Raw genomic sequence first — 13,790 nt, 5'->3', positions numbered from 1 at the left:
CCAGGTGGTGATCGGTAGAAAGCTCCGCCCCTCTCTTCACCCGAGTGTCCAAAACATGAGGCCGCAAATCCGATGACACAACTACAAAGTCGATCATGGAACTGCGGCCTAGGGTGTCCTGGTGCCAAGTGCACATATGGACAGCCTTATGTTTGAACATGGTGTTTGTTATTGACAATCTGTGACGAGCACAAAAGTCCAATAACAAAACACCACTCGGATTCAGATCCGGGCGGCCATTCTTCCCAATCACGCCTCTCCAGGTTTCACTGTCGCTGCCAACATGAGCATTGAAGTCTCCCAGTAGAACGAGGGAATCACCCGGGGGCGCACTCTCAAGTACTCCCTCGAGTGAATCCAAAAAGGGTGGGTACTCTGAGCTGCGGTTTGGCGCATAAGCGCAAACCAGAGTCAGGACCCGTTCCCCCACCCGAAGGCGGAGGGAAGCTACCCTCTCGTCCACCGGGTTGAACTCCAATGTGCAGGCTCGGAGCCGGGGGAAAACAAGAATTGCCACCCCAGCCCGTCGCCTCTCACTGCCGGCAACGCCAGATGGAAGAGAGTCCAGCCCCTCTCGAGAGAACTGGTTCCAGAGCCCTTGCTGTGCGTCGAAGTGAGTCCAACTATATCTAGCCGGAACTTCTCCACCTCGCGCACTAGCTCAGGCTCCTTCCCCCCCAGCGAGGTGACGTTCCACGTCCCAAGAGCTAGCTTCTGTAGCCGAGGATCGGACCGCCAAGTGCCCTGCCTCCGGCTGCCGCCCAGCTCACATCGCACCCGACCTCTATGACCCCTGCTATGGGTGGTGAGCCCATTGGAGGGGGGACCCACGTTGCCTCTTCGGGCTGTGCCCGGCCGGGCCCCATGGGGGCAGGCCCGGCCACCAGGCGCTCGCCATCGTGCCCCACCTCCGGGCCTGGCTCCAGAGGGGGGCCCCGGTGACCCGCGTCCGGGCGAGGGAAATCTGGGTTCCTTGTCAGTGTTCCTCATAGAGATCTTCGAGCTGCTCTTTGTCTGATCCCTCACCTAGGACCAGTTTGCCTTGGGAGACCCTACCAGGGGGCATAAAGCCCCCGGACAACATAGCTCCTAGGATCATTGGGACACGCAAACTCCTCTACCACGTTAAGGTGGCAGCTCAGAGAGGAGTGTTTAATGAGTGTAACTAATAAAACTGATCAAATACGGACCGCGTGAGGTGTGTAGAACTTTAAATACATGAACATACATTTCTGCATTGCCACTGCAATAGCAGGCTCATGGGCGCACTGGTTTGTGTGTGCCGTGATCTGTGTAGTAATGAACAGAGATTGTATTTTATTGCCACATATAAAAAGTTAAATTTTAATGTTGATGATGTGCATTTATTAGAAACAAATCAAGGCTATGGCAAGCAGAAAAAAAATTATGTATTATTTATTTTATTTTTATTTATTTGTTTCCAATGTATTCGTATTGCTTCAAAATATGCATGAAAAATCGTGTTTGGGTCAAATACTATACATAAAAAAAATACTATAAAAAATTATAAAGGCAACAGGTAAGGTCCCTTATTTTTTTTATCAGGGAGTTGGCAACCCTACTTACAATAGAGTCAAACATTTAAAATGTAAACTTGTGTTGTGTACAGCACTAATGTAAAATTAAACCATCAGTTGGAGCAAAAAGTCTGCAAAGTGCTAGTAGCCCCTCTCTGTAACTACCCAATCGCTGAGACAGATAAAACTGTCCCAATTGATCCGCATATAGGATTATCTAATTATACATACTGCACACTCATTCGTACACACAGCTGTTTAAGTTGTTGGCTCACATTGACTTAAACATGCTGCATAAATATGAATATGGAGCACTTGCACACTCACTTGCTATTTTATCACTATTTAAGGTAGACCCATTGATATTTTGGTTACCTGATTAAGCTACTGCATATTGGGGTATAGCGTCAGTCAATTATACACTGCTGGAAACTATAAACACATGACAAATGAACACCTCTCTGACAAAAGCAGCTGAAATATTGATACGGCTCTTATTTTGGAATAATTTTATTGAGTAATTCAGCATGTGTACCTAATGCTGTGATCACTTTACAAATAAAGACCACTAGAGTAAAAAATAACAGCCTAAAAAAATACACATTACATCCATTTTCTAATACAGGAACATGTTTGGATAGAAATGTGTTGTTTTGTTTAATGTGCAGTGAACTTAAATATAAGTCATGAAAATGGCAGATAAAGTGGAAAACAGTCATGTCCATTTGAGCTATTCATTAATTTTTTGGAATTTCTCAATTCCTTGATGGAATATGCAGTTGTATGGCTATCTTTGAGATTAAACAGTGTTACGCACATCCAGCTCGATGGGAAATAATTTAGGATTAGATAGGCTGCATATAATCTCTTTAGAGTGTGCCATCTCAGCAGACACACCTGCCTATCTCTGCCTGCATCAATCACTTAACTGAAACCGCGGCTTTCTCTTGACGATGGATGATAAGCTCAAATACACAAGCGACAGGTGCTCTTGCTTGTTGCATTGAAACAGGTTCCGTCGTTTATGTGCTGTATATGGAGCTGCCGATACACAGTGAGTAATATTACTAAGAAATTAGTGAGATATTACAATGAAATGTAGTTCAGTTACTAAGTATGGGTGTGTATGGTTGTAGATTAGGGGTGTGCACACTTTTTCCACTGAGGGCTGCACACTGAAAAATCAAAGCATGCAGGGCCATTTTAATATTTTTCATTTTCAAAACCAATACAACGTATTGATTTATTTTCAACCTTTTGGGCTACCATCAAGTGTGGTCATGGAGACCCACAGAGTCTCTGTCATACTTTTTTTTTTTTTTTTTATATATATAATTCTTATTTATTGTTGAATGCTTAAATCTGTAGATCATCTTCAGATCTATCAGTCGATATAAAGATTTAATATATATATCATTTTTTAATGTTTAATGCCCCTTTTGTTTAAGAAAAGCTGTTTTGTTATGGCAAAAACACAAAATATAGTGGAATATTTGATGTGAAGTATTTGGAGCCTTCAATAGGTAAACAATTCATAACAATATTGATTTAGATCCATTATATTTTTTTGAGCAATGACAGTTAAAAACTCCCACTAAAATTATCAGGGTTTCAAAAGGGCCCCACTCATAAAAGTGTTAAAAATAAGTCATACTTTTTTTTTTTTTACTTTGAACGCTTACATTTCTAGATCAACTTCAGATCTATCCATCGATTACATGTTTTCATAAAAAAATTTATTTAGCTTTGTATTGTTTATTCTATGCCGTTTTGTCATAGAAAACTTTGTTTTTATGGCAAACACATGCAATAGTTTCAGCCCAAATTATTTCAAAGTGTAATAGATGATGTGAAGTAATTGGAGCCTTCAATAGGTCAATAATTCATAACAACATTGATTGTGATTCATTATTATTTTTTGAGCAATGACAACCTGCATGGCATCTATGTGTTACTAGAGTCAACATTGCAACTTTTCCTCATTACATTTGATTCCACTGTTTTTGATCATACTAGTTTTAGAATGTGGTGCAGGAAGTGAAAAAATTAGCTGCGGGCCGCAATTTGGACACATCTGGTGTAATTAGTTAAAGGTGTAGGTGGTTAAACAACAAATGTAGTCCTTTACTGATGTAACATGTTTTGTTATTATGAGCAACATTACTAACCAGCAAGGAGCGTTTCCTTCTAGTGGAACCTGAAGAAGAGACACACAGTTGGCACCAAGGTGTTTGAATGGGCTTGTGCTTGTGAGCATGCATGTGGTCCTCAATGTTACAGTCATTAGAAAAACTCCTGCAAAGACATACACAAGGTCCACATGTCACACTGCCCTTGTGAAGTTGTTTTTTTATAACTCTTAGACATACAAGTAGTACACGTACACACACTTCACTGTGGTTTTACAGCCAACTAGATTATGTGATGTTTTTCTAATCTAACCCTTCAATAAGCCCACCGACAGAGCTCTAAAAATATGTACACTCAAGTCACCATGTTAAGCTCAGTACATCTTGTGTCCTTGCAGTGTGCTTTACTGTACATCCAGTGTTTAACATTGCTCCTTTTTTTATTTAATTGCAGCCCAAATCGAAGTTATACCATGCAAAATCTGCGGAGACAAATCATCAGGAATCCACTATGGAGTTATCACATGTGAAGGATGTAAGGTAAGAAAAGGCATAACATAAGGTTAGCAATTTAGCTCAGGTACCTGTGAGTCTGTATTAACTCTTTCTGTGTGTACATGTGCATCCAGGGATTCTTTAGAAGGAGTCAGCAGAACAATGCGGCCTACTCCTGTCCCCGACAGAGGAACTGCCTCATCGACAGAACAAACCGCAACCGATGCCAACACTGCCGCCTGCAGAAATGTCTTGCCCTAGGAATGTCCAGAGATGGTGAGACCCTATTTGTCTCCCGAAACTAACAATCATTTAACGTATATACTGTATACAACATGGAAAAGAATACGAGCTAGATAAGTTAGTTCCACTCAAACCCTAATTCTTCATAATTTTGGACAATTATTTATCTCACTGCATGTCGCACGCCACAATTAGATGAAAATAATACCAAACCGAGTTATTTCGTATTAGTCCAACTTAGACATCAGAGCAGGTGGGACGGCATTAGACGGGAATGAATAGCACACGAGGCGTCAGGCAGCAGTCATAACAGTCTCAAAGCCTGAGTAGAGGGGAAGGAGCCTCCTCTTCGGTCTGATATCTGAATGTTTCTTAACCTTAGGGCCCATTGTTGAGCCACCCAACGTTATCTCTTTCTCAGTTGTGGTCTGTATGGGCCGCAGTAGAACTCAGTTGTAATACCCTTTTTCACCACTTGTGGCAGTAATGACAATATCAAACAAACAGAAGAAGTCTATAGCCAAAGTCATATTCATTTTTAATTTAGTTAGAATGTATTCATTTTAGCAGTCTATAATTGTATGTAATTGTTCTTTGCAACAGTTTTTATGAGTCCCTTCTTTTGCCTTTTCCTTATTTCTGAAACATGCCTGACCTCCATCCATCCATCCATTTTCTACCGCTTGTCGCGGGGGGTGCTGGAGCCTATCTCAGCTGCACATTGGCGGAAGGCGTGGTACACCCTGGACAAGTGGCCACCTCATCGCAGGGCCAGCGCGGATACCTAAGCCTTGATAATAATCTTTGTGATAACACGGGCTTTCATATAATTATTGAATATGATTAACAGTAAGATTAATAATTTTGTGTTAATATTTAGTAGTATCCGGTCCCCGCTCTAGTGGAAAAGTTGGACCCCGAGTTTTAAAACCTGCTCAGTGGCCTTCTGGTTAGAGTGTCCGCCATGAGACTTGAAGGTTGTGAGTTCAAACCCCGGCCGAGTCATACCAAAGACTATACAAATGAGACCCATTGCCTCCCTGCTTGGGACTCAGCATTAAAGGTTGGAATTGGGGGTTGAATCCCCAAAATGATCACCGAGCAGCGGCCACCGCTGCTGCTCACTGCTCCCCTCACCTCCCAGGGGGTGAACATGGGGATGGGTCATATGCAGAGGATAATTTCCCCACACCTAGTGTGTGTGACTATCGTTGGGACTTTAACTTTAACTTAAAAAGGTTAACAACCCCTGTGATAGCTTATACTTAATGTCCAAAAAAGTACGTCCATCTCACTGTGATGTCACACTGTAGCCACAAATGACGGTCAGAAGCATCCAAAACTGCATGCAAGCTCACGCCCAAATTAATGAACCTCATGATTTGTTGCTTTGATAGTATTTAATATGAGTATCCAACGTTGTAACAATTATAAGTCAGAAAAGACAAAAATTATAATAGGTCCCCTTTAATCTTTAAATGTGTATGTGTGATATGCCATATGTGTGTGAATAATAGAGGTGGACACTTCTGCCCATATGGTGTAGGTCTATCTATGTGGATCACATGCATGGATAAAAGACCCCTGAATAGTATTTCACATTATTTATGTATCCACTTGGCATCTATTGCACCGGTCACCCAGGGGAGGCATCCCCACATCTGCGGTCCCTTCCAAGGTTTCTCCCTGTTCCCATTGGGTTGAGTTTTTTCTTGCCCTGATATGGGATCTGAGCCAAGGATGTCATTGTGGCTTGTGCAGCCCTTTGAGACATTTGTGATTAAGGACTATATAAGTAAACTTTGATTGATTGATTGACTTTTTTAAAGCAACGAGCTGTTGATATGGTTCATTAAAAAACAGTCTTTCTGTCCTTTTGTTGGTTAGCCGTTAAGTTTGGCCGCATGTCCAAGAAACAACGTGACAGTCTGTATGCAGAGGTCCAGAAGCACCAAGCCCGACTGCAGGAGCAACGGCAGCAACAGACAGGGGAAGCGGAAGCTTTGGCACGTGTTTACTCAACTAGCCTAACCAACGGACTGTCGACCCTCAACCACGAGATTGGGGGCACCTATGCCAACGGCCATGTCATTGAGCTGCCCAAAGGTGGCCATGTCAATGGAGGTGGACTTCCAGGGGGATATTATGGGATGGATTCTACCCAGCCGTCTCCGGACCAGTCAGGTTTGGACATGTCAGGCATGAAGCACATTAAACAGGAGCCAGTCTATGACCTGACGCCAGTACCCAACCTGTTCAGCTACGGAGGCTATCAGGACAGTCAGCTGGGGCACAACAATGTCAGCATGGGAGAACTAGGTAATCATCACACAAAATAGATATTTCATTTTGGAACCTGCATGACACATTTATATGGGAAATTAACCACAATTCAGTCCTAAAATTGTTTAAATCTGAGCATAAAACAGGATTATTCAGATGCTTGAACAATTGTCACTGTGTCTTGATTGTGTTTTGCACAAGCTGTTATTTAAAAGTTATAATGAAGATCCGAACTCAAAATCCAAGAAAAAGTAATAATAATTGGAACATTAATAAGTGATACATGTATGCAATGGAAAATGATGCATAACAGGCACCACTGTACCATGCATTTGCAAATAAATGAATATAGTGTGTGTTAATCAAATCGGGTATTGACTTACAATCCTCTCCTCCAGACCGCATTGCTCAGAATATCATCAAGTCTCATCTGGAGACGTGTCAGTACACCACAGAGGAGCTGCAGCAGCTGGCCTGGCAGACACACTCCTATGAGGAAGTCAAAATTTATCAGAGCAAGGTGAGCATTTTTTATTATGACACAATCACCATGTGTTGGATGTAGAACATTCGGATTTTAATCCTCTGTACAGTGGGACCTTGCTTTACGAACTTAATTCGTTCTTGAACATTGTTCGGAAATAGAAAAGTTTGTCAAATGAAGCACATTTCTCCATAAAAAAAAACAATGTAAATATGATAAATGGGTTCCAGCTTCAACAAGTCCGTATTTTAGTAAAAGTTTGTGCACTTTTAACACAAAATAAAGTGCTATACAGTACTGAATAGTGAACAACATAAGGTTTAACTTTCTTTGAATTAGAAAGTCAAAACAACAACTAGACTAGGTCACTACAATGATTGGGAATAAAAAATAAAATCTACCTTACCTTGTCGGTTAATCTTCTTTGCCTGCAGAAGAATGGAGTGGGGGGTTGGGGGTAAAGCAGTGTCGACAACGCTGTGGATACTTTCTTAATGTTTAAAACCACACATCGCTTGTCTATTGTTTTCTTTCAACTCATATTGAGCTAGAAAAACTAGAAACATGTTGGAAAAAGGCTTTAAAAAAAACAGTTAAAGGGGAACATTATCACAATTTCAGAAGGGTTAAAACCATTAAAAATCAGTTCCCAGTGGCTTATTTTATTTTTCAAAATTCTTTTCAAAATTTTACCCATCACGCAATATCCCTAAAAAAAGCTTCAAAGTGCCTGATTTTAACCATCGTTATATACACCCGTCCATTTTCCTGTGACGTCACATAGTGATGCCAATACAAACAAACATGGCGCATAGAACAGCAAGCTATAGCGACATTAGCTCAGATTCAGACTCGGATTTCAGCAGTTTAAGCGATTCAACAGACTACGCATGTATTGAAACGGATGGTTGTAGTGTGGAGGCAGGTAGTGAAAACGAAATTGAAGAAGAAACTGAAGCTATTGAGCCATATCGGTTTGAACCGTATGCAAGCGAAACCGACGAAAACGACATGACAGCCAGCGACACGGGAGAAAGCGAGGACGAATTCGGCGATCGCCTTCTAACCAACGATTGGTATGTGTTTGTTTGGCATTAAAGGAAACTAACAACTATGAACTAGGTTTACAGCATATGAAATACATTTGGCAACAACATGCACTTTGAGAGTGCCGACAGCCCAATTTTCATCAATTAATATATTCTGTAGACATACCCTCATTCGCACTCTTTTCCTGAAAGCTGATCTGTTGATGTCAGCAGGCCAGGGAAGCTAGGGTCGATATTCTTCTCTTGATCATCTTCGGTGGCATAAGGGACGGTGTGAGCCAAGACATCCAGGGGGTTTAGCTCGCTCATCTGCGGGAACAAACTGCCGCCATTTCTTGCCGTGCTATCGAGGTTCTTTGTCCCTGAATTGCTCACACACTCCAGCAGATTCAATGGGGGTCTGGCGGCAGATTTCTTTGACTTTATCGTTGGAAATGCATCTGCTTTGAGTGTCGCAGGATATCCACACATTCTTGCCATCTCTGTCGTAGCATAGCTTTCGTCGGTAAAGTGTGCGGAACAAACGTCCAATTTCTTGCCACTTTCGCATCTTTGGGCCACTGGTGCAACTTGAATCCGTCCCTGTTCGTGTTGTTACACCCTCCGACAACACATCGACGAGGCATGATGTCTCCAAGGTACGGAAAACAGTCGAAAAAACGGAAAATAACAGAGCTGATTTGACTCGGTGTTTGAGAAAATGGCGGATTGCTTCCCGATGTGACGTGCTCCGAGAGCGAATAATAGAAAGGCGTTTAATTCGCCAAAATTCACCCATTTAGAGTTCAGAAATCGGTTAAAAATATATATGGTCTTTTTTCTGCAACATCAAGGTATATATTGATGCTTACATAGGTCTGGTGATAATGTTCCCCTTTAAAAAGCACACAAAGTAGCATAGTATTTAATAGCAGCACTGAATAACCACATAAATTGATAAGCTGAGACACATACTGGGTGGATGACTCAGAGACAAGGTTCAAACACCGTAGCATATTTTTATTCGGTATGTGGTTCGTAAATCGAAAAGTTTGTACAATGAGGGGTTCGTAAATGGAGGTTCCGTTGTATGTTAGAGGGCGCTCCTGTTTGAACAGATCCTATGGATGTGCTCTGTACGTTCATTGTCATGTCATAGAATATTTTACTCAGTTCACATCGTCTTCATGAATGACGACCATTTAGGTTTGTTTTCACTGAAAGCTAAGCAAATTTAATGACTCCAACCAAGTAATGAATGTTCTTTGGTTTAGCCTCGGGATGTGTTATGGCAGCAGTGTGCCATTCAGATCACACACGCCATCCAGTATGTGGTGGAGTTCGCCAAGCGCATCTCAGGGTTTATGGAGCTGTGTCAAAATGACCAGATCCTCCTGCTCAAATCAGGTGAGTGCATTTTAACAGATGTGTTACACTCAACCTGGTTGCTTCAAGGTAAATCAAACACGCTCTTTTTCAGGTTGCTTAGAGGTTGTTTTGGTGAGGATGTGCCGGGCCTTCAACCCTCTCAACAACACCGTGCTCTTTGAGGGGAAGTATGGAGGCATGCAGATGTTCAAAGCTCTAGGTAAGACATGTTAGCAGCTGTGCATTGTTGTCTGGTATGAATCATTGGTACTGGTAATGTTTTGTTCCTCTGAGCATTAAAGACAGAAATAAGATTAATGACTTTTTTTTGTCCCCGTCTTTGTTTGCCTTCAAGGTTGCGATGACTTAGTGAGTGCGGTGTTTGACTTTGCCAAGAGTTTGTGTGCACTGCAACTAACGGAGGAGGAGATCGCTCTCTTCTCGGCAGCTGTCCTCATTTCCACAGGTCAGTGAACACTCCCAAATTACATCATAATCAAAGAAGCAAAATAGGAACGTTTACACAGTTTTTGGTTAACTGTTCCTCACAATACCACACATTTTAGTTCAGGTCCAACAATGTCAAATTATATATACATGAAATTTAAACAACTTTATTATTACCTGATTCAGATCGCCCGTGGCTAATGGAGCCTCGCAAAGTTCAAAAGCTCCAGGAGAAGATCTACTTTGCCCTGCAGCACATTATGCAGAAGAACCACATGGATGAAGATGCATTGGCTAAGGTAGGTCAAACATACTACACAACCTACTGTAGAAGCAGCAACAGTTTATTTACGTGGATAGAGATAGCAAAATTCATGATTGTGGTAGTTTCACTTATTGATCACACACACAAAAAAATGCTGAGTTATTTTGATAACCCAATTTATGAGTTGCTCGTGTTGGATTACATTTTTGAGTTATTTTTATGAAGAGCAACCTATTGTTTGGGTTATAAGGGTATTATTTTAACTCAATTTCTGGATTTTCAAAATTATGAACCATTTTTGAGTTGTTTTTCAATGAGTAACGCTTTAAAGCTACTTTTTTTCTTGAAGGGAATATTATTATTTCATTTTATATATATATTTATAAATAAAGTTGATTTGATTTGATTTATATATATATATATATATATATATATATATATATATATATATATATATATATACATATATATATATATATATATACATATATATATATATATATATATATATATATATATATATATATACATATATATATATATATATACATATATATATATATATATATATATATATATATATATATATATATATATATATATATATATATATATATATATATATATATATATATCAATATTATTTACAATCACACATCTTATGTACATATACAAATATTTGAGCATTCTGTATAGGACTACAATGACCACACGGCAATTCTTGTAAAAAAATGTCACTCAAATCTTGCTTTTGAGTATATTTTAATGAAATAAAAATAATTTTGATCAGTACTTGGGAAGGAGTAGGACAAACCAGTAAAATGTATAATTTTTAACTAACTATTGGGTCAAGGAGCGCTAAATTGTGCAACCCAATAGTTGGGTTATTAATCAACCAACACTGAGTTAGCATAACTCAACTTTTGGGTTAAATAAATAAATCAATTCAATAGTTTGGTTGGGAATAACCCAACATTAAGTTATCAAAACTCAACTTTTTGGTTAAATAATTCAACGCAAAAGTTGGGTTGAAAAAATTAACCCAAAATGTTGAGTTAAAATAACTCAAATAAGGAGTTTGTCCTTTTCTGAACCAGCAGTCGGGTTAAAATTGGGTTATTTTTTGACCTAACATTTTTTAGTGTTACATTGCATACCCCTTTCTTACAGACCAATTGCATGTCTGAGAAAACATATTAATAGGAGCTTCAGTCGCACCCAGAGGGAAATATCGTCCGCGGCTACGCACATACCCTCGGAATCAGGGGAATAGAGAAACTCACAAATACTATACAGAGACACTGTAGTAGCAGTTTTCCTTAGGTTATTCAATAAATATTAACTGCATATAATGTTAAATGAGGACTAGAAATTTTGAATGGGCCTGCTATGTGTGGTGTGCACCTCCAGCCAAGGGTTAAAGACTACATATTTTTAAAGGCAAATGAGTCTAAAAAAATATAAAAGTACCTACTGTACGTAATAGCATAAATCATTAGCATTCTAAGGTTAGCGTGCTTAAATGGGAAACGTTAGCATACTTGCAAGATGGGGCCAAACAACAAAATCCATGATTTATAGGTTTATACAACTATATTGTTATATAGGAGCCCCTTCTCAAGAGAGCTAATAACCGGGTGGCTGAACTTCTCTCTTCACTATTATTCTTATTTTTTGGTCTATTTATTTTGTCACAGTTACAAGTTTCAGAAAAAAATGCTCTGTTATGCAAAGAAAAAGTATCCACTGCAGTGGACGCTGGCCTTTAAGATGTAAAGCTGTCAACGCAAGGATCTGCCATTGTGTTTACATTGGTCCAAATTCTACCATACAACAGAATTGAAGTGAACTATACTTATATAGCGCTTTTTCTCTAGAGACCGAAAGCCATTACCAACATATTTAAGCGACATTTATATCAGTGTGGGAGGCACTTGGAGCAGGTGGGTAAAGTGTCTTGCCCAAGGACAGTGATTCGAATAGCGGAAGGGGAATCGAACCTTGAACCCTCAAGTTGCTGGCACGGCCACTTAATCAACCGAGCCACGTCGCCCCAGAAGCACTCTAGTATTTTTTTTTTTATCATATTGAATTTGCTGTTAAAATGATAAAATATCTCATATGTTTTGAACTGAACTTGGGGGCATATCAATGTTAGCATGTAAACAAAAAAAAGCAGTTAGCATACTTACAAGATGGCAAAAAGTAAAGCCATGATTTATATGTTTATACAAACAAAATAAGCTAAAATGCTAGCACGCTAACATTAGCAAAGCAAAGTGAATGGGTGCTTGTTTTGCAAGAAAGCCAATAATAAAACAGCACCCAGATGGTTTATTTTATTAATACGATATGAGATGAATACATTATATTGTGTGTACATTTTATATTATAAGTATGATAAGTATAATCCATACTTTTTTGTCTTAGCTGTATGGCCGTGTATCCGGCCAGCAATTGTGATGAAAATTGATGACAATAGCCAAGTGATGCTGGAATGTTGTGATGTAATTTGATCATGCTCGTGTGATCTGGGCAAAAGGGGCATTACATGCTCCTTAAGTGATACGATTGTTCAGTTTGAAGGGTAGCGGTCTGAAATTTGATTATTTTTTTTTTATTGCAACATTGTTATCATAGGATATTAAAATAAAGTATACACACTTTCTCCTAAGATCTCTTTCGGTCCCATTGACTCCAATTATAACTGCTATATTTTAACAGGTTGTAATCCTGGTATAATATTATGCTTTTTCCATGAAAACCAAATTAATCTCATCCTTGCCGATAAAAAAACAAGAAAGTATTGTTCTGGTGTAATTGCACCCCCTTATCACACCAGACGGCACTAAAAAAACCATGATGCATAATTCTCAGAGCTTTGATGAGCTTAGTAATAAATAAGCTGCCATTAAACCAATAAAATGCAATGAATATGATCTTGGGCATTTATTTATAATGTGGCATATATATATATATATATATATATATATATATATATATATATATATATATATATATATATATATATATATATATATATATATATATATACACAGGTAAAAGCCAGTAAATTAGAATATTTTGAAAAACTTGATTTATTTCAGTAATTGCATTCAAAAGGTGTAACTTGTACATTATATTTATTCATTGCACACAGACTGATGCATTCAAATGTTTATTTCATTTAATTTTGATGATTTGAAGTGGCAACAAATGAAAATCCAAAATTCCGTGTGTCACAAAATTAGAATATTACTTAAGGCTAATACAAAAAAGGGATTTTTAGAAATGTTGGCCAACTGAAAAGTATGAAAATGAAAAATATGAGCATGTACAATACTCAATACTTGGTTGGAGCTCCTTTTGCCTCAAATACTGCGTTAATGCGGCGTGGCATGGAGTCGATGAGTTGACCCTGGATCTCAGGAAACAGAGTGGACCGACACCAGCAGATGACATGGCACCCCAAACCATCACCCAACCATGCAAATTTTGCATTTCCTTTGG

The 13,790-nt window shown here is 39.2% G+C and overlaps 1 protein-coding gene across 2 annotated transcripts in view; it reads left to right on the top strand.

The window, feature by feature from the left end:
- The window catches only part of rorb (RAR-related orphan receptor B), a 67,030-nt gene that overhangs the window by 46,598 nt on the left and 6,642 nt on the right, over positions 1-13,790 (top strand). The window contains exons 1-9 of one of the 2 annotated variants that reach the window (XM_061986186.1): positions 2,476-2,592; positions 4,122-4,207; positions 4,297-4,438; positions 6,293-6,724; positions 7,087-7,208; positions 9,475-9,607; positions 9,681-9,788; positions 9,924-10,034; positions 10,202-10,314. In XM_061986186.1, the coding sequence (XP_061842170.1) occupies positions 2,496-2,592; positions 4,122-4,207; positions 4,297-4,438; positions 6,293-6,724; positions 7,087-7,208; positions 9,475-9,607; positions 9,681-9,788; positions 9,924-10,034; positions 10,202-10,314 (1,344 nt within the window). In that variant the 5' untranslated portion in view covers positions 2,476-2,495. Of the gene's footprint in view, positions 1-2,475; positions 2,593-4,121; positions 4,208-4,296; positions 4,439-6,292; positions 6,725-7,086; positions 7,209-9,474; positions 9,608-9,680; positions 9,789-9,923; positions 10,035-10,201; positions 10,315-13,790 lie in introns of those variants that run through there. The other variant, XM_061986187.1, reaches the window with a different exon arrangement.

This window comes from Nerophis lumbriciformis, linkage group LG12 (genome assembly GCF_033978685.3).
Source record: "Nerophis lumbriciformis linkage group LG12, RoL_Nlum_v2.1, whole genome shotgun sequence".
NCBI classification, from domain to species: domain Eukaryota; kingdom Metazoa; phylum Chordata; class Actinopteri; order Syngnathiformes; family Syngnathidae; genus Nerophis; species Nerophis lumbriciformis.
The sequence above is the reverse complement of the archived record's forward strand: the minus strand, read 5'-3'. Positions and strand labels throughout refer to the sequence as shown.